This window comes from Danio rerio, chromosome 16 (genome assembly GCF_052040795.2).
Source record: "Danio rerio strain M-AB ecotype USA chromosome 16, GRCz13ab, whole genome shotgun sequence".
NCBI classification, from domain to species: Eukaryota; Metazoa; Chordata; class Actinopteri; order Cypriniformes; family Danionidae; genus Danio; species Danio rerio.
In genome coordinates, this window is record NC_141036.1 from 42,675,271 (window position 1) to 42,702,500 (window position 27,230).

The 27,230-nt window shown below is 34.4% G+C and overlaps 2 protein-coding genes and 2 long non-coding RNA genes across 8 annotated transcripts in view; 2 read left to right on the top strand and 2 right to left on the bottom strand.

Annotated features, from left to right (window-relative positions):
- Positions 1-256: 256 nt before the first annotated feature.
- On the bottom strand, positions 257-5,330 carry snrnp48 (small nuclear ribonucleoprotein 48 (U11/U12)). 3 transcript variants are annotated; one of them, NM_001115142.1, is made up of 9 exons: positions 5,123-5,330; positions 3,475-3,582; positions 3,320-3,380; positions 3,100-3,180; positions 2,355-2,522; positions 1,434-1,555; positions 1,017-1,117; positions 770-919; positions 257-476 (listed from the first exon to the last, which is right to left on the bottom strand). In NM_001115142.1, exons 1-9 carry the CDS (start codon positions 5,270-5,272, stop codon positions 416-418), a joined length of 1,002 nt encoding a protein of 333 aa, NP_001108614.1. In that variant the 5' UTR covers positions 5,273-5,330; the 3' UTR covers positions 257-415. The 3 variants fall into 3 exon arrangements, with proteins under 3 accessions (NP_001108614.1, XP_087141367.1, XP_087141368.1); XM_087285241.1 differs by having other exon boundaries at positions 2,355-2,535; positions 3,098-3,180; XM_087285242.1 differs by having other exon boundaries at positions 3,096-3,180.
- Positions 5,331-8,459: 3,129 nt separating this feature from the next.
- tsnare1 (T-SNARE Domain Containing 1) overlaps positions 8,460-27,230 on the bottom strand; it is a 506,388-nt gene continuing 487,617 nt past the window's right edge. For all 3 annotated transcript variants that reach the window (XM_087284985.1, XM_087284980.1, XM_087284981.1), the window contains one exon: positions 8,460-10,608. The gene's annotated coding sequence lies outside the window, so the exon portion shown is untranslated. The remainder of the gene's footprint in view (positions 10,609-27,230) is intronic.
- On the top strand, positions 9,960-13,023 carry LOC141378294 (uncharacterized). Its single transcript, XR_015511901.1, has 3 exons — positions 9,960-10,041; positions 10,393-10,629; positions 10,821-13,023. It is a non-coding gene; the product is annotated as an uncharacterized LOC141378294 (long non-coding RNA).
- LOC147833436 (uncharacterized) overlaps positions 16,102-27,230 on the top strand; it is a 23,682-nt gene continuing 12,553 nt past the window's right edge. The window contains exons 1-2 of the long non-coding RNA XR_015511899.1: positions 16,102-16,242; positions 19,027-19,136. This is a non-coding gene — a long non-coding RNA (uncharacterized LOC147833436). The remainder of the gene's footprint in view (positions 16,243-19,026; positions 19,137-27,230) is intronic.

The window sequence follows — 27,230 nt, forward strand, 5'->3', positions numbered from 1 at the left end:
ATCAAAAAACATTAATAAAAACCAGACATCAAAAAACCCAAATTTTTCATATTTCTCTATCCTGGCATAAATTTATGCTATTTTATAGACATACTGTATTTATAGAGCATGTCATTTTATAAGTATCTTAATCATTACAATCAAATTTCAGCTTAAGGTTAAATAATAATAATAAAAAAAGAGATTAAAACAAGTGTTTGTAATGTCATATGTATAAAACATTTAAGAAACATTTAAGAATTAAACAAAATAATAGTAATATTCTATTCACATTTTTATTAAAGCATAACATTATGAAAAGGAAGCAAAAAAAATTAGACAGATCAAAAATTAACATTGGTAGAAAAAATCTTCAGAAAGCCTGAAATTAACAAGAATTCATTCAAATCATTTAAGATCTGTTGAATTGCACACATCAAGACTTATTTTTTTTCTTTTTCTTGTGACGTCTCTCCACATCTGGAGAGTGTGAATCCCTGTGGGCAAAGCAAAAGCATAGAACAGTATAGGTATTCAGCCTCAATACATGTTGTCATGACTCATTTCCATAATATTCAATATAGGATAAAAAAAAAAAATTAAAATAAAAGACTGATTGCTTTTCTGATTGTTTAGTTTAGTTAAAGTAAGAACAGGTGTTCTTATAAAACATTTTAAATCATCTTAATATGTAGAATACCTTTTATAGCGACAATCAACTGTGTTAGTGAAAATCAACTAATAAAGAACATCAGCTCATTATTCAGAAGTGAGTGTTTAATGACCTCACCTCCTGCTCCTTTTTTTCTTCTCTCGACTGTGCTTGCGACTACGACTTCGGCTGCGCTTACGGTGTCGTTTGTGCTCATGCTCGTCTCGGGAGCTGATACGAGATGCACGCGACTCAACGGATGCAGAACGACCTTTCTCAGATTCCGCTCTGCAACCATAAACCAACATAAAACCATCATCAGTGAATCTGTGCTGGAAAGGGATTGAGGAAAGTGATTGACTGGAACAAAAATCTGACATATGACCTGTGAGACGACTGTTGTGATACTTGGGACTCCTCTTCCTTTGCTTCCTGCCATATCCTGCCTAGTTCTCCAGAGTGGACATCAATGACCTCTCGAATTACCTAGAAAAGGGAAGGAAAATGAATAAACCCGTGCTAACTTTCTTCATGGTTCTCAAGCCATCTTTTACAATATAATCCAGTATGCAAGAGTATATGGTTTACATTTATTATTTAAAAGTATTTACATCACATTTATGCTTGATGCTTCTTTTTATATCCAGAGTAAATTGTTATATTGAGCGTACACTCTGAGTTCTTGAATTCAAAAATACAAATATGTTGAAACCTTGATTTTGCTAGTACCATGCTCTATTATTTGAACTACAGATAGGCTATATAGAGGAAAGTAGATAAAATTAACAAACAAATCACAGACCTCGGTGTAGGTCTTCTTGGTGATGTGAACGTTTTTTGCTCTGTAAGACTGTCTGCGCCTCTTGTAGTCCCTCATCTCAGCCAAAACCTCCAGATGAGACTTTGGCCCACTCTGATTCACTTCTGTAGAGTAAAATATTTAAATAAACACATAATACTAAACTAAATCTGGTACTTAGTATACTGATGGATGTGTTGATTGATTAAAAGACTTGAAAGTGAAGGGATTTATGAGCTTTTCTTTAATATTGCAGCATTTAGATCTCATCATTGTGCCTTTAGAGCTCCATCTCAGGGCTCAGTGAGCCCTATAGTGTAACTCCACCACAGGGCTGAACTGACCTTAAGATGCAGCTCTGCCCTAGGGCTCAGTGGGTCAAGTGGTGGAGCCACACCTCAGGGCTCAGAGGGTCCCATGGTGCAGCTCTGCCCTGGGGCTCAGTGGGCCCTATGGTGGAGCTCTGCTTAAAGTTAAGTTACTATGTATTGACGATTTCACAGCAGTGTTAATTTTGTTAATGAAAATGTGGGCTAAATAATATTTGTTGTCAATACTTTGACACAAATAGAAACTTGAAAGGTCATCTGCACTAGTAACATGACGAAAAATTCTGATTCACCCATCTAACGAATGAAGAGGGCACCGTTATTGTCGAGACTGTAATGATCAAAAAGATCAAAACTTTTCTTAGAATCTGCTGCATTGCGCTGTTCATTCATTAGATAAGCAGACTGAAGAGTGCTCATTCAGTCACTTAACTGCCGCAGCAAACCTGTGAAGTTTCTGTTAGTGTCAAGCCATTTTAGTTTAAATCAATGACCAAATATGCCATAATGAGCAAAATGGAGAATATTTCTATAATGAACTAAATCACTCATACAATAGATAAATCAAGGATATTTGATAATCTAATTAGAGTACCTTTTTTAATCTTAGCAACAAGATCTACATAAAGATCCTCATTGTTGGATTCTCTCTTTGCACTCTGCTGACTGGCTTCATACATCACATGATCATAAACAGCCAACCGGTCTGCCACAGTAAGGTCACATAATGAGCGCTTATGGTTCTGAGGGATGTCCGGGAGACCTGCAGATGTGTCACCCACAACAAGAAAAGAAAAAGTATATTTTAATAAACATCAAAAACTACTCTTTTATATTTGAGATTTGTTGTGCAAATGTGTTTATTATTAGGACATATTTACAAATTAAATATTAAATGACGAGTCTGAAAAAACAACAACAAAAAAAAATCCAGTTCAGAAATAATAAGAAAGACACTCCCATAACGTAATGGGACAAGCCAACCTTACATTTCCTTATTTAATTATTTTTTTATGTTTATTAAAAAGGGGTGTAACCCATTACAAAATAAATGAAAAGAAAAAAATATTCAGGATCAAGGCTTTAAAAGGATATTGAGCCAAAGGATACAGCAAGTATGAGTAGATAAATTGTCTAGACCAGACTTCCTTAAATACTCACCCCTGTTACTGGAAGAAAAGAACACAGATAAACATTGAATATATATTTTTAAAAGAAATTATAAAGATGTGGATGCTACTAGTGCATTTTGGCACACAATTTCAAATATGCCACATTACTTCTTATGAAAGTGCTGAAATCACTGTTTAGATGAAGCCGCAAGCTAGCTTAATACTAACTTTGTGTGTGAAGTCCCGTTGATCTCCAATGAGACGCATTTTCCCTGCTCTGAAGAATTATTTGCTGAAATGTGTCTTTTTCTGCAGGAGATAAAAGCAACCATTGACCAGCCACACACAGACAGCAAAACTCTCAACAATCCCAAAACATCAAAAGTATGCTCATTAAGAACTTATAAGAAAATATTTTACCAAGAAAAGAATAACAATAAAAACTCACCTAGGGAAATGGAAGTAATGTTAGCTTGCTCATAGTATGCTGATGGATCATACATTTCAGCCTGAAAAAAGAAATGGACAAACCAAACACCACATTTTTATTACAAGATATATTAATACATTTTGCAGTCATTTAGTATATGGTCCTTTATTTACCTGTTCTTCTTTAGAGTATCCCTGCTGTGTGAGCCAACAGACGGCTTTGTGTTTCTCCATCTTGTTCTGTGGAACTGTGTGGTTTGGATCGTATGGACAGACTTCCATCTATCAAATTATAAAAGAAATTACACAAATGAAGCACAGATATATTCAAAAATGTCCCAAATATCTTACAGATTTAGGCAAGATGATTTTTGGAGGCTACAGATGATGCCCAAATGTGATAGGGACACCCGTCTTAAAATTTAAAAGCCATCTTCTATATAGTTTTTTTTTCTTATATTGATTTATTTTATTTAGTTTTTTTACTTGAACCTTACTTAATCATACAGTTTGTATTAATAATCATATAATAATAAAAATAATAAAAATAATAATAATATTGTTTTAACTAATTTTGTATACATTAGTTTTTTTTTATTAATGTGTTTATTTATGTTTAAAAGATTTATTATTTATTTATACTATTTAATTTTTTATTATATTTTCCCCCAAACATTTTAGCAGAGTTGTGGCCCCAAAAAGGTATAGCTTAGCAATAAAATAAAATAAATAAATAAATAAATAAATAAAAATCTGTCATCAACTATTCTCCCTTTGCTTGTTCCAAAGCTGTTTGACTTTGTTCTTCTTTCGAACACAAACGGAAATAATTACATTTGAAATTAAATTTGTTTATGAAAGCAGAAAACCAATCCAGTAACCATTGACTTCCACAGTAGAAAAAACAAATACAATGGAAGTCAATAGTGGCAGGTTTTTTTTTTTTTTTTTTTCAAAAGAAGAACGAAGCTAAACAACTTTGGACCAACTGAAGGAAGAGTAAACATTCATTTTCCTTCAGCCCTTATTCATTAGGGGTCACCACATCTAAAATGAACCGTCAACTTATCCAGCATATGTTTAAGACAGCGGATGCCTTTCCAGCGACATCCCAGTACTGGGAAACACCCATACATTCTCACATTCACACACATACATACACTACAGACAATTTAGTTTATCCAATTCACCTACACAGTAGGGCTGTGCACTATAGACAAAATAATCATATACGATTTTATAAATGAATGTTGTGATTACGATTTTATTTGCGATTTTGGCCACTGTTTTTGCTTGTTCAAACAAGCTACATACATACATTCTAAATGTATTCAGTGCACAAGAAGTGCATAATAAAACATTTGGGTGAAATATCCCTTTAAGAAGTTTAATGTAAAAACAGGACTACAAAAGAAGTAATAAATAAATACAAACGAACAAACCGAAGTTAATAAAATAAAACAAACAGAAAATCTAACGAAATGCTACATTTTAGCAACCATCTCTTGCAGTGATCCCATAGACATATACCTATATCTATGCAGTATATATCTATGCAGTGATCCAATCTTTGTGCAGATATACAAAAGAAGTTATTATTATTAACGACTGTAAACAGAACAAAAAATGAAAAATTTAAACACTTCTATTTTAGTATGAAACCACAGACATGCCAACGACGGTAGTGTGGTGCAATTTGTTGACATTTTAAGCTAGTATAAACTCAATCCTACACTATTAACATAAATGTTACAAAGAATCAGGAATTCATTCACTGCTTAATTAATTCTCTTATAGTAACATGTGTTTGCAAGCATTTTACCTGGACTGCATGTGTATCTAATTCCTGTTTCCATCCCAGCGCCTCAAACAAATCCTTCAGCTCAGCTTGGCAGTTTTCTGTGAAGTCTGTGAGCTCCTGAAGACACTGCATGCGCTCCTGGAGACCCGAAACAAACGATGTTTCACACATTTTACATTAGGAGAGCTCGAAAGTACGCCTTTCTTCTGCGAATGTTGTCTGTGCGAGTGATAGGTGCGGCGCTTTAAAATGACGTAAGCACGACATGACGGCGAACAGTGGTTGCCACGACCGTGAAAATCCCTTCTACACCACATGCGTATATATACATAGATATGTATGCGTATATGCTTATTTCACTTGTTGGATTGTAAATGTTAATTTTCACAAATCTAACATACATAACCATTAGTCAAATAATTCGAAGATTATTCTGTAACACCAGTAGGATTAAATATAATTAGTATGCTATATAAATATCTAAATTGTTGATATATTTAATCGATTAAATTTAAATATATTAAATGAGTGATAAATAAATCCCACAACTTATTTCTTGTTTTTGATCAACAAAGTAAAATATATTTCCTATAAATTAAGTATAGTCTACCTTTCAAACATTTACACGTTTTTTTTAATGATATTTCGTCTAGTGGCTCTTTCTGTTGTGATTCTGATATTAATTGCCATTAATTTTTTAAATTTCCAGTTTGCAATGTGTGTAACTTTCTTTCTTTTTATTAATTATTTATTTTGTTATAATAGTAGTATTATTATTTATTAGATTGTAAGTGACTGTGCATTGTTGGATCATTAGGCCTAAACCAATGACTGTAAAAAATAGCATATTAATAATAATAATAATAATAATAATAATAATAATAATAATAATAATAATAATAATAATAATAAAGCACTTAGGTACAACGTTAAAATGCAAGTCATTTTTTATTGATATTTACTGTGCATTTTATATTCTTATTACAAACAAACAAACAAAAAAAAATCAGTAGTCCCAATTAACATTATTTGTGATGCTTTTTACAGTAGTTGCAAGTGTTTTTTCAAAACACACATAAACACAGTGGTGAAAAGAGTACTGAAAAATCATACTCAAGTAAAAGTACCATTACTTGGCCAAAAGTGTAGGTCATTTGTTTATTTGTTTGTTCATATTTTGGTTCCTTCCTTCCTTTGTTTGTTCAGTCCTTCCTTGAATCCTTCCTTCATTCATTTGACGTCTTTTCTTCGTTCATTGGTTCGGTCATTCCTTACTTCATTCGTCCTTCTTTCTATTCCTGGTTCAGCCAGATTCCTTTTTCAGCCCTTACTTCCATTCTTCTTTCATTCAATTTAGTGATTGTTCAACGCTGTTTGGTAATTTCAGTCATCATACAGTCAACATCCTCCATTTACTCATCATGCAGTCTATAAACAATGGTCTCTGGGTCAATGCATGTAAAGATTTTGGACATCCCCTTAAACATTTTTAATGCTTCCAAAAGGCTTGCTGCATTTATAAAGCACCCATGTCTTGAGGTTGTTTAGTATGATGCGATTTACTTTCTACATGCGATTTGATTAAACAGGAGACTCATTTTTCTGCTTTAGCCAATCACCATAGACCGGAAATAATGACTGCAGGTAGAAGGAAAATGAAGTAACAGTACTGATACAGCACTAAAAATGTACTCAAGGGAAAATAAAAGTACACCTTTTTAAAAATACTTAGTAAATTACAATTCCTGAGAATAACTACTCAACTACAGTAAATTGAGTATTTGTAATTTGTTACATTACACCACTGCATCTGCATATCTTTGTACCACAAAATGTGCAGCGCCTAACCTTCAAAAACTAGTCCAAAGAATGTGTGGATTCAGTCTATGGCAGCCATTAGTTCCAAAAATCTAAATGAAATGTGTGAAATTTCACTGTGCCAGAAAGTAAAGTTTGACTGTGGCAACATTTTGATAAGAACAAAAGTCAACCGAATTGTTTTCATATGTGAAGTGGGTGTGATAGTACATTGGAACATATACAAACATCAGACCATGCTTATTTGTCAGTGAGCATGTCTGTACTGTATGCATTCAAATCTCCAATATCTGGTTGTTGAATCACCTTCTGTAAAAAGGTGTTTAACACATTAACAATCTGCTCAATCAGATTTCTTTTGACCCTGCTTGGCTTCATGAGGACTTTGAAATCCTCATGAAATCAAAATTAAAGTTTTGTTAAATTAAATTAATCTTTATTTCTTTACCGCTTTTTACAATATAAATTGTGGCAGCTTGACATAGGAGGAGAAAAAAGAATAAAAAAGCCACAACAATATTTAAGAATGTGGAAGATTCCGGCATATGAGGCAGGCAAATTATATATTATATTATATTATATTATATTATATTATATTATATTATATTATATTATATTATATTATATTATATTATTTTTAATTATATTATTTTTAATTATATTATATTATATTATATTATATTATATTATATTATATTATATTATATTATATTATATTATATTATAAATTGCATGTCAAGCTATATAATCCAAAACTCACATTCAGAAGGTAAGTGCATTCAAAATGTACATTCTCTCCCTTCCACCAACATGAATTAAGCTTAATAATAAGCTGTTATATGTAAAGCACTTTGAATTGCCACTGTGTATGAAATGTGCTATATAAATAAACTTGCCTTGCGCCTTGCCTTAATGACATTACTTAGCTCTTCAGATTTCGATCTGATTTTCTGTCCAATCAAATGTGTCCATTCCCCCACATTATAAACTGCATCTTAACCATGATTTTAACCCTTGTGTTGTCCTAGAATTCGGTGTACACCGTTTGCCCTTTGGGTCAAAAATGACATTCCTTCAATAAACCTCTATCTAAAGCAGCCAGATTTTATTTCAATCCTTAACACTATTTTACATGAAGAAACAACCTCCTCTTTATCACAAATGTACTTTTTCCCCCCTCATCAGTATGGAGATTTTCCATCAATGTTTAATCAGTGAACAGCATTCGTTTCAGACTAAAGTAAAACATACATTTTCTAATGCTAAAAGTATCTGCATATGTCAGTTTTTTTTTTTTTTTTTAGCAAGACAGATTTCATAAACGTTTAGGCAGATGAGTGTTTGTGTGTGGGTTTGAGGGGTCTGTGAGTGTGTTGCAGTGTGCATGTGTGTCCCAGCCTGTAGATTTTGTGTTATAAAAATGGTTTTATAGCTGGCAGGTCAAAATTGTCTCAAAGGACAACCATTGTCCCTAAATGTGTGCAGCCTTCATGAAAATATAAAATTTAATTAAATTTTTTTTTTTTTTTTACTTTGTTTTCATCTTGTAAATCGTCCTTGAGCACTGACAAGGAGCTATATTAAATAAATGTAGCATTAGTAGTATTGATTTTTTTTTCTACCAGGGTCATTTTAGGAAAAGTCAACAAATTTCAAGATAAAGAAACATTTAGGTTTGTTTTTCTGCCATAAAATGGGGCCCAGGTAATTTTTCAGCCCTAAGACAACAGGAGCTTAAGGTCCAAGATTCAGAATAAAAGTTGGACTACTCGAAATAAAAAATGACATTACTTTTTACGGAGGCATCTTTCTCCAGCCTCCGGCGGCAAAACTGCAGCTCTGCACAAGAAGTTTGGCCAGAGTAGAAATGGTCATGCTCAACTGAGTCTGGTTACCCTCAAGGTTTTTTCCTTCACTTTCGTCAATTGGTGAAGTTCGTTCCTCACCGCTGTCGCCACTGGCTTGCTTGGTTTGGGACTTGTGGAGCTGCCCATCGATGGATTTGCTCTTCAGTGTTTGGACTCTCAGCAGATAACATTAAACCACACTGAAGTAAACTAAACCTCAACTCAAGTTTCAGTTTTCTATAATGTTTAATGTTAAGCTGCTTTGACATTATCTACATTGTAAAAAGACCTATATAGAAATAAAGATACATTGAATTGAACTTTCGTCATATTGTATGTTTCCACAACTGGATGTTGGACTGAAAAAAAAATGTTTGGATTCATTGATGCTTTCTTTGATGGGTTATTTTCACACGTTATGATGGTATAGCAATCAAAATAAGACAAATGAGCTGATGTTTGGGATAATACTGGACCTTTCATCAGTGGGGGGTGGGTCTTTCAAACCCCCTGGCTATGGGCCTGGTTGGTGAATGGCACATGCATGAATTATGAAGGAGATAAATGATTCAGAAAATGTAATGGTTTAGGATAAATGAAATATGAATTTGATTCCTACCACTACAGTATGTCCCACAATTATGTAAGCAATATCTTTTTTTTCTCTCTAATATTATGCTTTAGGCGGAAAAAATCTATGGGCTACATTGTAGTTATCTGACACCTTACACTGTAAAACCCAAAAAGTTAAGGTAACTCAAACCGTTTTGCAACAAACTATTTAAGTTCAAAAACTAATCCTAATGAGTACTATGAACTTAATCCATTTGAGTAAACGAAGCTATTTGAGCACAGTAAAACCCAAATATGTTAACTCAACTCAAACCATTTGAGGAAACTAAACAAACCATTTGTGGAAAAAAACTAATTTATATGAGTACTGTGATCTCAATTTAAGCTGAAGTATTGAGGTATTTAATTAACTCATTACCTTCAACACTGAGTTCAAAACTCTTTTCAGATGAGTAAATTTTGAGTTAACCACACTCATATCATTTGATAAAGTTAACTTTTGGGTTTTACAGTGTTATCGTAGTAAGCGGTCATTCTATTGTTGACCACCAGATGGCAGCACATCTTCATCTAATGAGCAAACACGTTTCTTGTTTTAGCAACCGTATTGATGTAGACTCAGATATCAATTTTATGAGGCTGCCTACGTCGTTGGTCCAAGACAGCAAGCTTCTGGCTTAACAATATGACTCACTTTATAAAGTAAGCAGAGCGCGTGGTAGAGCTATCTATCTACGCTTTCCTGATTCTTATTAGAATAACGTTAGTCTACATGACCGCAGTGAATCATTGTGAACTTTCCTCTTTTCACTGTATTCATTTCATTTTGAAGGACTTCACTTCCAAAAGCATTTCAACATAATTATGCGAAACCAAATGAATCATCGATTTTGGTATTATTGTTGTAAACCTTGAAATACAAGACCGTTAAGTAACTTGAACAGTTTCCTGCAGAGGCAGATGCTTCACGTGTTTTAGACATTACAACACCCGACTGTGTATTAAATCAAGGATGAGCCAAAAGACTGAAGCTATATTTCTTTGTCTCTCTAGGAATAGAGATGGAAAAAATGGCGTGCTCTCATTGCATGGGCCATCTGTGGACGAGATTTTCTGCTTCCATATTCACTTGATAACCAGTGTAGGCGTTGTGCCCTGATGCCACGCTAACGCATAATGACGGTACTAGTATAAGTTTGCCGCTCCCACGCAGAAGCAGGTTATCGCTGACGTCTGCTGGCAGAGCTCTAACACCTGCGTTAAGAATACCTGCGGAGGAAAAGATAATTGGTATCTAGACAAATTCAAATGAAACATCTAAAAATACATTGCACCGAATGAATAGAGCCTCGGTTGGCAGAAGAACGAACATGTTTTTATTTAATGTCACATAACAATGTTTCGAATTCTGTACTTGATGGACATCATTTGCAGCATTTTCTCTTCCTTCCTTTTTTTTTTATTTTTGTTTTTATTTTCAGGCACATTTATCAGTATTGCATCATCAGACAAGTAAGTGATTTACTTAGGTAGGGGAGAGCGGGGCAAAGTAACACTTTGGTTTTGGCCAAATAATGATAATGAATGATAATAATGAAGTAAGGGGTTAGACAAATATATATTAATTATTAAATATATGAAAGTATGATCACTAGATCTATGAAGTACCAGGAGTAAAAACGTTACTATTTACCCCACCCTTGGGCCAAGTTGTAAGGGTTAAATGTAACATGCTTAAAAAGGCAGATTTCACACAATTAATTTACATTCAGTTTACTTTAAGTAGCTATATTTCCTCAGTACTTAGCTCAATTTATTTTTTATTCTACTTAGCACTGTATTATTTTTTTATCTATTGGATAAACATATTTGGATTTATTTGCATTATTATACATTATTATACAATGCATTTATTTACAATATTAGCAATAAAATATAGATATTTTTGCATTAAAACATAGTTTCTATTAAAAAAACATTTTAATATAAAAAAGTAACACTTTACAATAAGGTTCATTAGTTAATGCCTTTACTAACATGAACTAATCATGTACAACACTTGTACAGCTTTTATTAATCATAATCAATTATTGTAACACCATGTTACATCTAACACCCTGTTACAATAACTCCGCTGTGTTGTGTTTTCCTCAAAACTGTCTAGCAGTCACTGTGTGTTTTTTTTTACATCTTTCAAAATATTTTCATCTTTTAGCCTGGAAGACGACAATCACAACAATATAAGATTTTCACTAACATCCATTTATAAAAATACTTTTATGCTGCAAAAATAGTTTCTCCTGTGTTTCTAATCCAAATTTTGTGGAACATGTTTATTAATTGGCAGGAAGACATCTGAAAACCTTTGAACCATGCCATGGTTAACCCTGAGCAAATAGCTTAAACTTTGTGTTACATTTTACCCCACGTTACTTTGTACCTCACCCTCCCCAACTCAAGACACAGTATAGAATTTAAATGTAAAACAAACCCTGCCAAGGTGATTCACTCTTAAGGGGCTTTTACGCACATTTTAACTAAATTAGAAAGCTTTTTTTTGCTAATTGATCATTAGTTTACATAAAAACTAAATTAAAAGATTAGAAAGAACACATTTTCAAACATATTGTTTGAGATGGAGAAATCATTTGATGGTCAAGTTTTTTTTATTTTTATTGTCTCTCCAATATTTATAAAATGGTACATGGTGCCTAAACATTGCCTTGGTACTTAAAAAAAGTACACTCCCTACGCTGTAAAAAATGACAAAAAGTCATGACAACAAATGTTTTTGGTACTTTAGGTTAATCTTTAAACTAATAATTTTAACTTTTAAGTCATTTTTATTTTAGGTCATCAATCCTTTTTAGTCAGTTTGAATAATGTAAGTTGAGATGAGTGTCACAGTGGCGCAGCAAGAAGGTCGCTGGTTCAAGCCCCGGCTGGGTCAGTTGATGTTTCTGTGTGGAGTTTGCATGTTCTCCCCGTGTTCCCATGGGTTTCCTCGGGGTGCTCCGGCTTCCCCCACAGTTTAAAGCCATGCGGTATAGATGAATTGAATATGCTTGGCCGTAGTGTGTGTGAACGCAAGAGTCCATGGGTGTTTCCCGGTGTTGGGTTGCGGCTAAAAGGGCATCCCCTGCATGAAACATATGCTGAATAAGTTGGCGGTTAATTCTGCTGTGGCTGTGAATAAATGAATGAAAGTTGGGATGACTATAATAAATTTCATTCAACTAATTATTTTTTTTACAATGTAAAATATTTTGACAAAAGCCTGGTGTCTTTTCTTCCTGGTAACAGTCATGCAGCAACTTACTTTTTCGATGCAGTTACGATCAATACAAATATCTTGTACTTATTTAAGATGCATAGCTGATAACCATTATTATTTAATTTCATACATGCACTTGTCAGCTCATCATATGGTTATTGCATTCTTCAGTTGGCTCTTCCTTTCTTTAATTATGACTGTGAAACAAACAATGGTCCAGTTCTGTGTCGACAGATTTATAACTAAATAGTGTACACGATTCAGATCACATACTGTAGGTGAGCTGCTAATACACCTATTCACTTTTACTGCCTTTGATTTCAGTCTGATTACTGCTAAATCTGCATTCTGATTTATCCAAGTAAACTACAGTTATATGGTACATTGTTTTAGGTTGCGATATACAAAGTAAAAAAATAAATAAATAAAAAATCATCCAAAATGAAATTAGGACCCTTTGAAATAGCAAAATAGTGACCCCAAACACCAGCCTGGACTTGTGTATGTTTTTTTGTTTTATAGCAACACTTCTGATAGCCCTTTATTGAGAAGCAATCAAGTTTGTCATGAAAAAGGAAGCAATTTTCTCAGCCCAGACATTGTCGGCAGACATCACTGGACAGCGGCGGCTGAAGCGGAAAAGATTTGCGGTAATAAAAACCATGTCCCACTCAGAGACCCTTACAGTTCACTCGATTTTCTCTTTCGCACAGAAGCCTTATTGCTTTTCTCCTTCTACTTTTCAGCGTCTCACTCAGAAAACTCTGCCATTGAATGCGTTTTGGTCAGAAAGCACAAAAGAATGCCCTCTTCGATTAGTTCCAGCCCTTGAACTATTAAAATTACCACCTCACGGACAAAAAAATGATCACAAAAACAGCAATGGTGTGATACAAAAATGGTGTCTCGGGATTTACCCGAATGTTTCAGTTTATTCGGTCACGTCTGCAGTATGGAGCTTGTACTCTGCTGGATTAGCGCTGGCTGCCCACTGTTGAAAATAAACGTGTGGCCTGTGGCATACCAAACGCGGCCTATTAGTGTGCAGCCCACGTGGGCAAACGCTCGCTCTCTGCCCTCACCCCTCCTGCTCCGTCTCTCTCTCGCACTTGTGTCTCCTCTGGCTCAGTGGTGTGTTTCTCAGAGATAAGACCCTTGCTCATTTCACACATGAACAGAATGGTGGGGGAAGAGAAAACAGAGCTCTGATGGCAGAAGTAACTCCGCCTCCAGCCGCAGCGCTTGATTGGTCGGTCCCAAAGGTGGGTGTGTTTGCAAAACACAAGAACTGACAAGCTGCAGAGCCTCAGTATTTAATGTGTCGGCCGCAGAGGATCTGTGTAAATAAAACATTTATGGTGAAGTCAAATTAGGTCAGATGAAGTTTATTTTAGGTTTTTCTTTTTATTGCAATGGGCCAGATGTAAAAAACAACAGCAACAATAGAATTCAATTAGCTTTAGTTTTTTTATTTATCAATTTCATCTGCTATTTAATCTGGATAATATTTACATTCTTATTTTAATCGAATTACATCTGTTATGTATTTTTATAGTTATCCTATATCCTTCAAATCTTTGTTGATTGCTTTAGTCAGTTGTTATACAATTCACATTTTTTATGTAAGCCATTAACACAATTTATAGCTATAAATAATATTTATTAAAATTGTAATAAATTAATCACGTTATGTTAATTCATTCATTCATTTTCTTTTCAGCTTAGTCTCTTTATTAATCTGGGGTCGTCACAGCAGAGTGAACCACCAACTTATCCAGCACGTTTCAAACAGCGTATGCCCTTCCAGCCACAACCCATCTCTGGAAAACATCTATACACACTCATTCACACTCACACACTTCGGACAATTTAGCCTACCAAATTCCACGTTATGTAAATTTTTATCGTTATTCCACGTTATCAACTTTATTATTAATATATTTTTTATTATTTGTAATATAATGATGTTTTTTTTTATCTGAGTAAATTTTAAGATTTTTTTGTATTAATAACTTTCATCTGCTGTGTTTAATTTGGATAGTATTTCTATTTTTATTTTAATCGATTGACATCAATTGTGTCTTTATACTTATCATATATGCTTCAAATCTTTATGTTGATTGCTTTAGTCAGTTGTTATATAATATATATATATATTTTTTTGCGTAAGCAGTAAACACAGTTAATATTTTATAAAAATATTTTATAAAAATAACAATAAATTAATCACGTTAAGTAAATATTAAAGTTATTATTACTATTATTTTAATCATTTATAATTTAATGACGTCTATACTGCACTGTAAAAATACTGGGTTCCACACAATTTCTTTAAGTTGTCCCAAGAAAAAGCAATTAAGTTAATTTAATCATTTTACAAATTTAAGTGGCTTGAACATAATACAATTAATTTGTCCCCCCAAAAATGTAAGACTTGTGTTGTTTCAGCTTATTTTAAATAAGTAGTTTGAACAAGCAGCAAAAGTCATTTTAAGTGTATTTTTACAGTATGTACTTTTAGTTTTGTATGTTTACATAGTTATTTTATATTATATATGTTATAATCAATAATATATTATTTATTTATTATTTTTAAATATAATAAAAAGGTAATATTATTTTTCTCATTGAATGTATTTCATGGCTTTTTTTATTTTTTGCATGAATTTTTGTATTCATTACATTCACTTTAATCTGTCATGATTAGTGTGGGAAAATATGGATACTTGATTTTTAATTATTTAATATTATTTTTCACTGTAATGACAGTCAAATGTGTTGCATTATTCATGTAGCCTTTTACTGAAAGGCTTTTTGCTGTTATATAAATCATTATGCATGATTTGGAAAAAAAAAAAAATATATATATATATATATATATATATATATATATTTTATATATCAAACACCTTCCCAATTTAAAAGTCATTTCAGGAGGAGCCACTGTTTTGCTTATCTGGATAATAATTCTATTCATCAATCTTTATAGTTATCATGTAACCTTTATATCTTTATATTGATTGCTTTAGTTAAATAATTCACATTTTTACCTAAACAGTTAACACAATTAAAATCTATAAATAATATTTAAATAATAATAACAAATCAATAACGTTATGCAAATATTAAAGGAATTATTTATCATTTATAATTTAATAACCGCTTTTGTACAGCATGTACTTTTCTTTTTGAACTAAATTGAAAGTGCAACATATTTGTTTTCATACAAAAGTACCACAATTATTTATATATGTTATATATATATATATATATATATATATATATATATATATATATATATATATATATATATATATATATATATATATATATATTAAATATTATATATTATTATATAATTAGTTTCCTCATTCAACTTTTTTTTTGTATTCATACATTTAATCTGCTATGAAAATGTTTTTAAAACAATATATATTTACATATATTTCTCAGTAAGAGCAGTATTTGTGTTCATTTAAACTTGGTGACACAGTGACTCTGGCAAGAAGGTCGCTGGTTTGAGCTGGATCAATTGGCATTTCTGTGTGGAGTTTGCATGTTCTCCCTGTGTTCACCTTGTTCCTCCTGGTGCTCCGGTTTCCCCCACAGTCCAAAGGCCGGTGGTACAGGTAAATTAAATAAACTAAATTGGCTGTAGTGTGTGTATGAAAGACTGTGCATGGATGTTTCCTAGTACTGGGTTGCAGCTGGAAGGGCATCCACTGATAAATTTATTTATCCCTGATAAATAAAGGGACTAAGCCGAAGGAATCAATGAATAATACTTCAATAAATAACTTAAATACATTTCATATCTAATGAATTGGTAATGCATTGTTTTCTCCACTAAATGTGTTTTATTAGTAATTTATTACTTTTTTTTTTTGCAATTAATCTGTCAAGTTTAGTGTGAAAAAAACTCATTTTGGAAAATATTGATACATGTGAGTTTAAATTAATTATCCTTGCTATTATTATAAATGATTTTTATTTTTCACTGTTATGACAGTCAAACCTGTTGCATTATTCATGTAGCCTTTATAGTGAAAGGCTTTTATATAAATCATTACGCATGATTTTAAGAAAAGTTATCGTTAAACAACCTTTCCAATTTAAAGGCCATTTCTAGAGGTGCCTCCCTCTCTGATGTCTCAGGGGCTTTATGGGAAGTAATTGTGAGGAATGAACTGCCTACAGTCTGTTGGCCTTGTGACAATCAGACGGCACATGAAAGGAGTTAGTCATGCAAATACAAGTTAATGAAGTGTTTTTAGTCCCTTAAGAAGGACCTTTTTGGGTGCCTTTGTCTCTATTGAACATCCTGTTCTTAACACAGCTTGCCGACAGGAAAAGAAACTCAATTTAAGCTGCATTTGTACATTAAAAGCCTTATACATAAAAAGAGTTGCTGAGCTTTGCCCACAAATTAAACCTTACGCAGAAAAGCCGCATTTCCACCGCACAACCAACACTGTGAATTCATGTTTACTCACAAAGCTGAAATAAATTTTATCTGCCATAGAGCACATTGTGTTGCTTATTTCCCTCAGTTGAATGAAGCAGAAACATTGATGACATCTGAAGAGCCGTAGCTCTTGAAAACTCGTTCAGCGCACTCCAATTACATCTGAAGCCTGGGCTTTTTCTTTAATTAATTGCTCAAAATCATTGATGACTCTATTACAGAGTGCGAGCAGCTAGTGTTGACAGGAATCGTCTTCAGTTTGTTGTTCAGGATGTAAATTCATTCCCCGTTCATCTCATCCCCGGTGGTAAATCAACAGGGCTGAGGTCGATACGCCTGCAGCACATCACCAAATTCAATGCAAAACTGCATTGCTGCCACTCTCGGAGGAGCAATAAAAGAGCATACAGTGAAGTGAACATCACCATCAGAAGTGAACATTCTGTTCAGAAGCCAAATAACAGGAATATAGACATACAGAATATGCTTGCAGCACAGCCCAGGGCAGGAATCACATAATTAAAGTTACAGAACTATTCAGAGCTCCTGCTCAGCAATGAAAGCATAGGGTATGCAGACTCCTGGAGTACTGGAACTGATTTCAGAGGAGAATGGGCTAAGAAATGGCTAAAACGAAGCACTTCCTCTGGTTATCAAAGGCAGTTTTTCACCAGCAAGTAAAAAACATTAACTCTTAAATGCATCAGTGTTTCGTTAATCATTACAAATGTAAACCATTAGCAATTTAGACATATATAGCTAGCATGGATAAAAAAAGGCACTGTAATTAAAACGTCATTATGCATGATTTTAAGAAAAGCTATTGTTAAAGTATCCCCATTTTCAATTAATTAAAAAATGGACTCTGTAACTTGAATGTAATTTATGCTCATGTTAGTCTGAGGTTCATATAATCTTGTATACAGCCTGTATCAAGAGTGCAAGATTGCTGCAAAACCCCAGTGACCAACGAGTCTCTGCATTGACCCCATCGGCTAGTCTAAACACCTGCCTGGTGACCCATTAAAAAAATAATCAATGCTAAGATGTTTGATGTCTAACTTTAAAAAATGAGGGCAGGTCACTAAAAACCCAAGGTATAAGCGTATATATATACACACCAACTAACAAGACATTGTAATATTGAGAAATTGCAATAAAAGTGTGACAACGCACTAATATAAACTGTAATTATATGGTATACTCAGCCAAAAATGCCTTCATGTACTTCTTCATGTCACGTAATGATGTATTCACTGATTTTACCAGTGAAAACAGTCTATTTATATAATGTCAATGACAGATTGCAAGTTGTTGTGTCTACATTCTCAAAAATAAAGGTACAGGAGCTGTCACTGGAGGAGTACCTTTTCAAAAGATACATATTTGTACCCAAAGGGTCCATAATGGTACCTCAAAGTTACGTTTTAGGTTCATTCGGGCACTAAAACGCCCTTTGTTTCTGAGAGTGTATAAAAAAAAGACTACAGATTTAGAAATAGTTGTATTCTGATCAGCATCCGATGTGTATGCTGGATAAGTTCATTCCGCTGTGGCAACCCCAGATTAATAAAGGGACTAAGCCGAAAAGAAAATGAATGTATTCTGATCAACCCAGGCTCATTCTGAAAATGTACCTCTATATACATTTCTGGCACTCTAGCGAGTGCTATTCATGCTTTCTGTTCTCTTGTTTGACTGACTGACTGATTAACTGACCCCCCTCCTTCTCTAAACCCAACCAATAGTATTTTCAAAGCACTGGTTAATCCGCCCAACCACTTCCCTAAACCAAAATTGACAATATTAAACAGCGATCCAGGAAAAAAGCCCTTACCTGACTTTTACCACATTTTCAGGTTTACCACATTTTTACCCCGTTATTGTTCATTTTATTTTTTGGATTCTGTTTTTGCCTTACTTGCTTTCTGAAACCGTTCTTCAACAGACTCAAACCCCGTCGTCATGGTCAACCCCTCTCTGTGTCTCAAGTCCACCAACGTACATGGCGAGCTAACTGGGCAAACTGTTAACAGTGGGAAAGCCGTTCATACAGAGGTAAGCGGTCAGCTGCAAGCAAGAAAAGGAACGGAGTCATACCGCCCCGTAGCGTTCTTTTTAAAAACGAAATGCAGCTATATGTACTTCTGGCTACATACTTTGCGATCTCCAGAAACGTATATCTGCTAGTTACGTCGTGATTTGAAAATTTTACCAATTTAGAAAAAAAATTAAGTGATCTGGTCATCTGATATTAGGTATGAATATATAAATTGCAATCATGATTTTCGAAAGTATTACAGCATGTAACGGAGGGTCTGTAACAGAGGGATCCATTTGCAGTATATTTATTAAACAGAGTTTAATAACAAACAGCACACAGATGTTAAGCGTGTGCGAACTCACATAAAACACAGTTGTAATTAGTCGAAGGGCTAGCAGCTGGCAAACACAAGGTGAGTATTGAGGCATGGGTCAAAGGCAGGCGTCGAGAATCAAAGTCGGGATGCAGATGAGTTCAGGGCAGGCAGCAGGCAAGACAGAGTCGAGATACAGTCCAAAGTGTTAACGGGAAAGCAGGCAAGGTTAAGGAACCGCTCAGTAGTGTTAACCGGGGCAAAAAAAAAAGACTTTGCACTAAACTGGAGTGAGAGTGTGGCTTATATAGGTGAGTGTGGGTCGTTAGCGGGATGAGGAACAGGTGTGTGCGCGTATCAGTTTAAGTGGATGATGTAATGTCTAGAAGTCCGCTGATGATGACCTCTGCTGGCCAGAGAGGGGAATGACTGGGACCGAGTCGGTGACAGCGCATTGTAAATGTTTATTATTACCATTTGATGAGTCTCTCCATTCAGTTTGATAGAGCTATTGGATCCGAAAGCCGATTAGCCTGACTACACACTTAACAAGCGGATAGTGCTACATTTTCAGAATGAGCCTATGTTGATTCTGATTTCATTACTGTCCTGTGCACTGAGAACCAGGACAAATTTAAATATTTATTTTACAATATGATTGACAAATAAAAATAATAAAACTAAAATTAAGCTTTTTTCCCACGTAAACATCATATTGTGAGTTCAATGTTGAAATCTGAATTGAATCACGCTTGAGTGTATCATTACACCCTAACACCAACACAGTCTCACAGCAATTCGTAACATTTGTCTTTGTAAAATATTGTTGCTAATTATTATAAAATTTTACATTTTATTATTGCCAATTTTCTCATCCTAAAATAATGTTTTGGGGTTTGGGGGCATGCATCCATTCTAATTGTACAGTTTTATATAAATAAAATAAATTAAATAAAAAAAAAAGTTTTGGATAATTTTTATAAAACAATCTGCAGCTAATATAACACATTCCAGTGTAACCTAGAGCATTATTAATAATAAACCATACTAGATCTGACACTGGTGTTCCTCTGAAGACATATACAAGTTAAACATATAAATAAATACAGACTTGGAAATGCTTGGAAATACATGACATTTTGATCTATTTTGGGACAAATTAACAAACAGCTTATTTCATAAAAAACCCTCTATTTTCAGGATTTCCTAAAGAAACATAATGAAAATTCAGCAATAGGCCTGACCTTTATATTGCATATGCATTTGCACTTTTTTGTCTCTTTTTGCTCCACAGAAGACAGAAAGTCATTGGATTTAATTTGAGTGTGAACTATGCCTTTAAAAGTTCCTGTCCTCTGAACTTTACACACTCGCTTGTAATGACTCTCATGTGCGTTTGACAACATAATTAGTCATGATTGGAGTAGTTAAACCTCAGGGTTTGTGAAGCACACTTTGACACGGGTGAAGATGACTTGCCGTAAGCTAGACAGACATGTCATTAGAGTGGTCTTTGTGTTCGTCCGAGTCCTGGGTTCACGAATATGTAGAGAAAAAAAATCCTGACATTAAGCAGCGACATTGATGTTTCTATTTTGAGCCACACGCTTATATCATAGTGTTATTTGGAAGCTTCATCAAGGTTCAAGATGACTAAATTTGCTAGATTTTTACAGGACTATACTGTATATACTTTATTCTTACTAAATTTAGTTATACTCCTTATACTTTTGTTTTTGTATTTACATTACCTGGCAAAAGTCTTGTCATCAATCCCAGTTGTAAGGGCAACAAATAAGAACTAGACTTCTAGTTGATCATTTGGAAAAGTGGCAGGAGGTAGATTTTTCGAGAGGGGTCTGGCTGTAGACTCGGTGCAGTGCAATCTGAGCCGCATCCAATGCTTTTTAATGCGCTCACCTAATCCCACCCCTAACCCTACCTGTCACAGTGACGTCACTCACTCCATTGAGTGCATTGTGTCTGACATTGCATCGCTGAGTGATGAAATCTAGCTTGAATCATAAAGGCTGCATCCAGTTACTATTGGATTTTTCAGATGAATCATCTGTTGAACTGCATCCCAATCATCACAAATATTGCAGAAGACCTATTAGAACCTGCATAGACTCAAGATTTTCACAGAAATCAGTCAAGTGTGGTAATGGAAAAATCATGGTTTGGGGTTACATTTAGTATGGGGGTGTGCGAGAGGTCTGCAGAGTGGATGGAAACATCAACAGCCTGAGGTATCAAGTCATTTGTGCTGCCCATTACATTAAAAACTACAGGAAAACTACAGGGCAAATTCTTCAGCAGGATAGCTCTCCTTCTCATACTTCAAGCCTCCACATCAAAGTTCCTGAAAGCGAAGAAGATCAAGGTGCTCCAGGATTGGCCAGCCCAGTCACCAGACATGAACATTATTGAGCATGTCTGGGGTAATGAAAGAGGAGACACTGAAGATGAATTCAGAGAATTTTGATGAACTCTGGAAGTCCTGCAAGAACACTTTCTTTGCCATTCCAGATGACTTAACTAATAAGATATTTGAGTCATTGCAGAGATGTATAGATGCAGTCCTCCAAGTTAATTTGCAAGCAAGTTACTTTTTCCTTCCTAGAAATGTCTACTTACCACACTATTTCAATGCAACTGCACACCAGCAATTGTACAAGACTGTTTTGTGTCACAATATCTCATTGTAAATATCATAAATTCACAAATTCATTATTTTAACACTCTCATGCAATGGAAATACATCAAATGCTAAGATTAAACTGTCAGCATTGATTTTAAATGCTTTTATACACACTCAACAGTTATTCAGTGCAACACCAACTAATTTCACTGTCAAGCCCTTGCTAGGGGGCCGACGGAGACTCTGAGCACAGAATTAGCACAATGACAGAGTAGTTATTACATCTCCAAATCTACTTTCACAATTAAAGGTGCTGGAAATAGTGTACGGGTGTGTTTTCTTGCTTTTTTAATCCCTTAAACGTATGCTATAGATGGCATTCTATTATAACATAGAGGATTAGAGCAGATTTTCTTTATTGGAGAAGATGTTGTTACATAGTCAAGTTGCCTTTGTCAAGGACATGCAGATGCAGCACTGGATGCCAAATGAGTTGGAGCTCTTTGAGGGAACACCCTCAGGCGAGATGCATGCCATTAACATGGCAGCAATAATGAAGGTGGAGAGGAAATAATTAGACTTGTAGAATGTAAATTATGGAGCCATTAATCATTAAACTGGGTCAGTATTAGCACTCGCTGAAAGTGCCAAACAAACAATGCTTTAATTATCGGCCAATTAAGTGGTTAATAATGCTGTTCAGTGGAAATGTGGCCCTTGCTACCATCAAATACATTTATGCTGTTCACTCACAGCAGGTACCCGAGGTGGCTTTTACACTAGGTTAATACATCCTGACTCTTTCAGAGTGCACAGTCTTTTAACAGTCTTGTAACAGAAATGTCCAAAGTAATTTTCATGTCATATTCAATAATTTGGGAAAATTTTAGTGTTATTATGTCAAATGTAATTGTGGTTTATATAATAACAGATTTGTCAAAAAGTTAAAGAAAAAAAAAAGTTTTAAAATAGATTTTTCTTAAACTTAAAAAAATGTGTGTGTGCTTGTATTAGTGATGTTCAGATCAGATCACATGATTGGAAATCAGGCCCAATCATGCGGTTTCATACTCGGAATCGGACGTTACCTCGCGATCAGGACCCGAATATATATGTATACATTTTTTAACTTATCTATAGTTATGTGATGGGACAGAGTTAGACCTATTTCCTGACTTCACACAGAAACAGCAACGCATGCGGCATGCTATTGGTTAAATGCCGGTAAAGTAGAACAAGGAAGCAGCTTAAAGCGGAAAGCGCAAGTATATCTAAGGTCTGGAGGTATTAAAAAAATTGATGACGACAACATTGCTATAGCAGTGAGGTATGTAAACTTGCGATTACCTGCTGTGTATTTTAAGTTGAGGTGCTGTTTGTTTTTATATTAGATTTTTTAAATATTTAATGTTGCACTAAAGTCCAAAAGTGAAGAATTGATGTTATTTGTTACTTGTTCAAACTACCTCACAGAAGTGCTCTGCTTGTTAACAGAGTTGTTAAATGTTAAAATAAGGTGAATTAAATAAAACAAAGGAACATCCTGGATCTGTTTCGTCGCTCTTCTTCATTTTCTTAATGTATTTTAAAAAAAGTATCGCATCGGGTTTCAGTATCGGTAGATATTCAAAATCAAATGACTCGGACTCGAGGGCAAAAAACCTGATCGGGACAACCCTATTATGGATATATTTTCTATATATTTATATTGGTCATAAATCTCTCGTTTGAATTATTATTTTCTATTTATCTATTCTATGTTCTATTTCTATTATATTTGTGCATATATATTAGGTTAGTCAGTACTGAAGCTCAATCTAGAGCTAATCTAACAAAACAACTTACAATAATGGTCAAAAAAATGAGTAGGACAAATTTATATGTTAGGGAAAAATATTGAACAAAAGTTTTAAAAAGAGAAAAAAAATCAAGAGAAAAAAAATATTTTGTTGAAATTTTGTAGTTTGTCATATTTTTTTGCAATGTTTTGCATGAATTCAAATCTTTTATAAAGGTAACATTTCTAAAGATGTTCAGTGATGAAAATATTATTTTAATAAATGTAATAAAATATTATTTTAATAAATTTGTTTTGTTCAAATGCACCAAAACATAGTACTTATATTTACTGAGAAATGCTTAAAAATATAAGTTTTCGAAATGGGGTGTACTTGTATATATATATATAATATATATATATATATATATATATATATATATATATATATATATATATATATATATATATATATATATAAATAAATATATATATATATATATATATATATATATATATATATATATATATATATATATATATATATATATATATATATATATATGTGTGTGTGTGTGTGTGTGTAAGAGAGAGGGAGACAAAGAGAGAGTGTCGTCCTTGTGTTTTGAAGGATAGAGTTGCAACAAGATTTACAACATACATTCATTCTTTTATTCAAAAGTTGCCACAGTGGAATGAACCGCTAATTAATCTGGCAAATGTTTTACATGCCCTTCCGGCCACAACCCAGTCCATACACTCTCACATTCTGACACACACACACACACACACACACACACACACACGCACACACACACACACACACACACACACACACACACACACACACACACACACACACACAATCATACACTAAGGCCAATTCAGTTCATCCAATTAACCTATAGCGCATGTCTTTGGACTGTGACGGAAACCGAAGCACCAGGAAGAAACCCTAGTGAACACGGGGAGAACATGTAAACACACATAAATGCCAACTGGCCTAGCCAGGACTCAAACCAACAACCTTCTTACTGTGAGACCACAGAACTAACCACTGAGCCACTGTGCCAGCCACTGTGCCACCTTACATTTAAAAAGAAAAATTGGTAAACGGAAGGGTATTTTGGTATGTTTATTGTTATAGTGTTTTCATCAACACTATTTTATTTGTTTTTATCAGAAAACATTTGAATCAAAATTATTGCTGAGTCTTACGCTGCTAAGCTGAACCAAATTTTGAATGCATTTTTACTGTTTCACAGGTAAATGATTTCATTCAGTCCAGATCCCTTAAAACCACTCACACCAGTCTGGAAAGCCAAAGCGCATTTATTAATTCAAATTTTAATTGAATTTTTCCCACAATTTGTCTGCTTAGTTAATTCCCATGCTGTCCTCAGGGTGCATGATTGGCGTGTAATTACTAGCTGTTGGCACAGACAAGACCCACTGTGTCCTCGTTTTTTTTTTTTCTTTTTTTTTTTTACCCCCCCTTTCTTTGCTTTTCTTTTTACTGGAGATCCTTAAAAAAACTGTCTGTTTGCACCTAAAAGTTCCAAAGTCATCGCTCTCTCACTCTCTCTCTCTGATCAGGCCTGTTCTCCCTGACTTTCTCTTTTCACCTCCTCCTCCTCATATCTTCTCCATCTTCTCGTGCTGTTTAATAGTTTCTATCCCTCCATTAGCCAAACTGCCTCTCACATTGTGAGGGTCTGCGTGGGTGTTTCCATGTAAAGTCCTCTTTATATGGCAAAACAAGAGCTTTCCTCATAATAATTATTTCTTCCCGCAGACCTATCAAACTGGGCATCGGCCCACATGGCATCGCAGTTGAACTCTATTCTTTGAGGACACATGTTAATAAAACAAGTGGCAGATAACAGTAATTACCACTCAATGGCTCCGGTTCTCTAGAGGTCCCATGCTGTGAGAGACACTCCAGGCCTGCATGCTAGATTGGTTCATTTAAAGGATTACTGAAACCAAAAATGTAAATTTTGTCATTATTTACTTAAGTTTCGTTTTCATTTTCAGACAAATGTGACATTATTTCTTCTGTGGAACATGAAGAGGTATGTTTATGTAATAAATATGGATTTTATTTTAGCTTAAAGAAGTGATTAAAGAGTTGCTAGTCTTTAATCAGTTCTAATCTACAACTACAACATTCTGCCGCTACTCTGCAGTCTGCCTGACATGCTGAATATGTTCCATAATCTAAACTATTATTATGGCTTTTTATACTTTTCCCACCTTTTTTGACCATCTATGTAAAGTGGCGGTTTTGATGGTCCGCTTGTTGAATTTAAGTTACATTGCATCCATAGGCTAAATAATTCTCATTAGATTATAAATTGACTGTTAGGTTGGGATTAGGTTTAGAGTTAATGTAAGTTGACATAATTGCGAAGTTTCTTATAGTCAGTTAAATGTCTGTTGAAGGAGCAGTATCAACCGATATTAAGCAGACAGTCTACTAATACTCAAATGGACCAATCTAATAAAGTGTTACCAAATGGCCCATTTCCACTGAGTGGTACGGTACGGTTTTGTTTGGTACGCTTTAATGGCCATTTCCACTGTTAAAAGGTGTACCAAACCGAACCGTACCGAACCACTTTTTTGGCATCCTTTCGAAAGGGTACCAAACATGAGAAAGGGTAACAAAAGGCGGAGCTAGATACGCAGCTAAAACGCTATTGGTTTATTGAGAAACGTCATTTGCTTACGCAACAAGTCAGAATGAAAACAAAAGAGGTGCCATGTTTAAAATAAGTTCCACAACCGAGATTACAGCATAAATACATACATATAATAGCGAGCCATGGTTGACCCCAGGCTAAAACAAACTTTGTCGTTGTCTTGATGAACAGCCACAAAGGCAAAGAGTAGAGCAGATTTTTCACGAGCCAGTCTGAAGTGCGAGTGGTTTCGCTCTCTTGCTTGCACTCGCGTGCGCGTCTATATCTGAAATAACGAACTTCTTGAGCTGATGACAATAACGTGCGCTTGATTATTGACGTGCTATTGAAACCCGATCCTGTAGGAAACTGACAAACGAAGGAAAAGACAAGCGTGAGAGTGAAGCGCGAACAAAGAAGAAGCCGGACAAAACTCAGGAGCAAATTGTTTCAGCAACCTGAATCAGGAACAAACTTCCATATTTATCATCGCCTTCTGGACAAGTATAAACTCTGGAATGACAGAATTACTCTCTAACAGAGTTTACATGTGCAGGTGAAGATTACAGACACAGATGAGAGGTTTGCACTGACTGTGGGCAATGTTGCGTGATGTTTATGAATCTAAATAAGGACTAAATATCTGTTGTGTGTAGTTTTTCTGTAGTTGGTAACATATCGGAGACTGTAAGG